The sequence below is a fragment of the Anomaloglossus baeobatrachus genome, chromosome 12, assembly GCF_048569485.1.
Source record: "Anomaloglossus baeobatrachus isolate aAnoBae1 chromosome 12, aAnoBae1.hap1, whole genome shotgun sequence".
Classification (NCBI taxonomy): domain Eukaryota; kingdom Metazoa; phylum Chordata; class Amphibia; order Anura; family Aromobatidae; genus Anomaloglossus; species Anomaloglossus baeobatrachus.
Window position 1 is genome coordinate 92331759 of NC_134364.1, and position 4331 is coordinate 92336089.

The following is a 4331-nucleotide window of genomic DNA, read 5'->3' on the forward strand; positions in this document are numbered from 1 at the left end:
CAGAACAACTGAAAAGATGCTGGAAGAGTGCCTGACGCCATCTGTCAAGCATGGTGGAGGTAATGTAATGGTCTGGGGTTGCTTTGGTGCTGGTAGAGTGGGAGATTTGCACAAGGTAAAAGAGATCACTAAGGGAGGCTATCACTCCATTTTGCAACTCCATGCCATACCCTGTGGACAGCGCTTGATTGGAGCCAGTTTCATCCTACAACAGGACAATGACCCAAAGAACACCTCCAAATTAGGCATGAACTATTTAGGGAAGAAGCAGGCAGCTGGTATTCTATCTGTAATGGAGTGGCCAGCCCAGTCACCAGATCTCAACCCTATTGAGCTGATGTGGGAGCAGCTTGACCGTATGGGACGCAAAAAGTGCACATCAAGGCAATTCAACTTGTGGGAGGGGGGGGGAAGCATGGGGCAAAATATCTCCAGATTACCTCCGCAAATTAACAGCTAGAATGCCAATGCTCTGCAAAGCTGGAATTGCTGCAAATGAGCATTCTGTGCCGAAAACAAAGTGTGAAGGAGAAAATCATTATTTCAAGTAAAAATCATTATTTCTAACCTCGTCACTGTCTGGACTATATTTTCCATTCATTATGCAACTCACCTAATAAATAAAAAGTATGATTCTACATGGAAATAAAAATTGGCTGGGTGTAATTATATATATATATATATATATATATATATATATATATATATATATATATATATATATATATATATATATATATATATATATATATATATTAAAAATAAGTTTTACATCTGTTGTAAAATATGGTGGATTAAAGTTTAAAATGCCAGTTCCTCACGCGAGGGAAAAAAAAAGCCCTCATACGTCAATGTCAGTAGCAAAGTTGTTTATCTTGGAAAACTAGGGGGATTAAAAGAAGAATCGAAACTTAGGGTTTTACAAAAAAGAAAAAAAAAAAAAATCTTCAGTGGGGCTGAGCTGCAACACCAGACATTGCCTGCAGACATGAGTAGCATGGCTTCACTGACCCATTACTGTAATATACAAACTCATTGGGGGTCTCAATCTCCCGCCTTGTAAGATACACTAAACAGACAGAAGTTCTGGTAATTTATTACAATCTGCCATTTACAAAGATGCGTTACCAAAAACATCAAATAATAAAAAAAAGTATACTTCTAAACTTTATACAGCACGTTCATGTGATGGAGTTACCCCGCCCAAAACGGCATTAATTAAGGAGATACGATCTCATGAGAATGGGGTCCTGTGACATCACCCACATTTTTTGTGATCGGTATTCCATAGAGGCAGTTTGAGACAAAGCCTCTTACCTTAACTCTCACCCCTGTTCCCACAGGCGGACTGCCCCGGCATCGGGGATAGGGTGTTCCCTGTATAACAGACTTCCTTGTGTATATCTGCCATCCCCCCCCCCCCCCCCTTCCCCCTAAAAGAAGGGAAAAAAAACCCATACAAAAAAACAAAATGTCTGTTTCCAGGGTGGACAAGAGAGGCAAGTGCAGCTTTACTGCCGTCCGAGGAGGGGGGGGGGGGGGGATGTTCGGTAATAGTAGTCCAGATTTACTGCGCCATCGGTAGCCTCATGGGTGCAGGAGGACGGGGTGTCGGTGGGCGAGGTGGTGGAAGAGGACCTCTTTGGTAACCATAGGGTGGAGGTCTGGGTGGTCCATTGTATCCATGTGGTGGCATTAGCGGAGGTGGTCGCATACCAGGAGGCATCGCTGGGTGTCCTAGCACAAAGGAAAAAAAAAAAAGAGCAGATTAAAAGGGACTGTTCAATCTTTCAAACACATCTACATGTAGGCGTCCCTGCCGGTATGTAGTGGCCAGAAAACCCCTCACTCTTGCAATAAGTAAGAATTCTAGGTGACGAATCCCACACCCATCAGACATTTAAGGCATAAGCGCGTCAATTGCTGCTGTTATCCATTTAGATGCTGGTATTACGGACAGTTGACTCGAGCGCTGTGACAGGATTACTAGTGTCTTGTAACTTACCCATTGCACCAAAAGGTGGCCCTCTTGGAGGCATGCCCATGGGAGGGGGGCCCGGGTGGCCCATACCATGCGGCCGTGCTGCCAGCTGGGCCGGCGATGGTCCTAGAGCGTGATGTGGAACTTGCATCTGCAAACCTGAGAGAAGGCAATAAAAGTTAGTAGTCTTCTATGACAAAGATGACCCATCTTTAGAAGAAGGTAGCGGTTTAATAGCCGGTACCCCCAGATCAGATGTTATCAGCTCCTTTAAGAGCACAGCATACGGAGCCGAATCGGTTCAGCTCCATACAGTGGCCGTTTCTGGTACTACAGCTCACATGCACTTTCATAGTAGCTGTACTCTAAGCAGCCACGTGACCAGTGATCGTGGGGTTCAGAATCAAATCACATTAGATAAAGAAGCCCTTTTAATAAAATGGGCCGCGGATATCTGTACCTCATCCTACTTACCAGGGTGCAGGGCTCCGGCTTGGAAGGGCATCGGAACTTGCGGGTGACCAGCTGCAGCAGCTTGACCAGCGGCGGTGACTGGAGACATGGGTGGCGGAGGCATCGAAGGGGGGATTCCTGGGGGCAGTGCTCCTGGAGGAGGGACTGGCGGGAATGCAGGCATGCCTGAATAAATAGAGTAATAAGTAACCAAACAGGGCACAGAAAAATCTTGCACCCTGACATAAGTCTATGGGCGCTGGATTTGCTGAAGATAATCCTGAAATCCGCACTGAATCATACTGATCTGTGCACACCCGGCCACCAGCGATTAACTCTGCAGCCAAGAAGAGACGGCACCGATACGTGGCAATCCAGAGTACTCACCTGCGGCAACAGCACTGGTCAGTGATGTGATGACAGCAGGGACTGACGGAGGTGGAGGAGCATCTGCGAAAAGCTGGTGAGGCCTGTCTGCCTGCGACAGCGGGTTCTGTGCGGCAAGCAGCCTCTCCGCCGCTGACCCCGTGCCTCTCCCCTTTGGAGTCCTTCTTAAAGGCGTAAGAGACGGTGATGGGCCGGTTACATAAATACTGTCCGTTCATGGCCTCAATAGCGGCATCGGAAGCGTCAAAGCTGGCAAAATTGATGAAAGCGTAACCCTTGGAGTTCCCGGTGTCTGGATCTCGCATGATCTTCGGGGTTTGTAGGATGACCCCAAAAGCGCTGAAAGTGTCGTACAGAAGCTTCTCATCGATCTCGGGATCCAGGTTACCGATGAAGATGTTGGCCCCGACATCCAGGTTCTTGTTGTGCGCTGACGCTTTGTTCACGCGGATCGGTTTCCCGTACAGCTTGATCATGTTCATTATTTTAATGGCGTAGTCAGCGTCTTCTTCACTGAGGAACTCCACAAATCCGTATCCTGGGAGGGGGAAAAGCAAATCAAAGCAATTAAAGGGAGGAGGTTTCTTCCAGTATATGATGGGGTATCTCTAGGACGTGGGTCTAATGTTTGGGAACCTCACTAACCATTGGATCACATAAGTCATGCTGCTGGCAAAGCACAGGGCATTTTTTTTACTCCCAATCTAACTTAAAAGTGGTATGTGGGCTTGAAAGAGTTGCCACCTATTTTCAGGTAGCACACGCCTGACCATCCCTTCGTTCATGTAAGTGATACATTACATGAAGGATTCCTGCTCTCCTGTAGCTCATGCTTAGAAGCATACAGCAGTACTGAGAAGTGTTGCTGTACAGGCAGCTCTCGGGTGGGTAATGAGACACAGCATGGAAACCATGATATAATGGTACTGACAAGTCTAGCTCTGAAGGCAGCCCTAGAAGAGACACTAGAAAGAAGTAATATGATGGACATTATACAGCAGTACAGAGTGGTGTAGATGTGCTTCTAGCTCTGATGTGGGAAGAACACTTGCTAGAAAGAAATAGAATGGAGCAGTGTAGACGTGAATCCAATGATGGTGCGACAAAGCTGATTGTAGCAGTATGGAGCACATACAGAAGTACTGAGCAGTGTTGATGTGGATTAACCCAGCTTTGGTGTGAGATGAACGCTTACTAGAAAGTAGCACTATGGAGCGGTGTGGATTTATATCCAGCGCTGGAGTGAGAAGAACGCCTACTACCGTATGGAGCACATTATACAGCTCTGGTGTGAGATGAACGCTTACTATATATATATATATATATATATATATATATATATATATATATATATATATATATATATATATATATATATATATATATATATATATATATATATATATATATATATATATATAGTATTATACAGCCGCACTGCGCAGTGTAGAATGTGCATCCAGCATTAATATGAGAACGCTTAGGCTATATGCGCATGCTGCAGTTTTCA

At 45.3% G+C, this 4331-nt stretch overlaps 1 protein-coding gene across 1 annotated transcript in view; it reads right to left on the reverse strand.

Annotated features, from left to right (window-relative positions):
• Positions 1–1080: 1080 nt before the first annotated feature.
• The window catches only part of SF3B4 (splicing factor 3b subunit 4), a 4495-nt gene continuing 1244 nt past the window's right edge, over positions 1081–4331 (reverse strand). Inside the window, 5 exon segments of the mRNA XM_075331174.1 lie at positions 1081–1737; positions 2006–2140; positions 2456–2620; positions 2822–2960; positions 2962–3359. Coding sequence (XP_075187289.1) covers positions 1568–1737; positions 2006–2140; positions 2456–2620; positions 2822–2960; positions 2962–3359 — 1007 coding nt within the window. The 3' untranslated portion in view covers positions 1081–1567.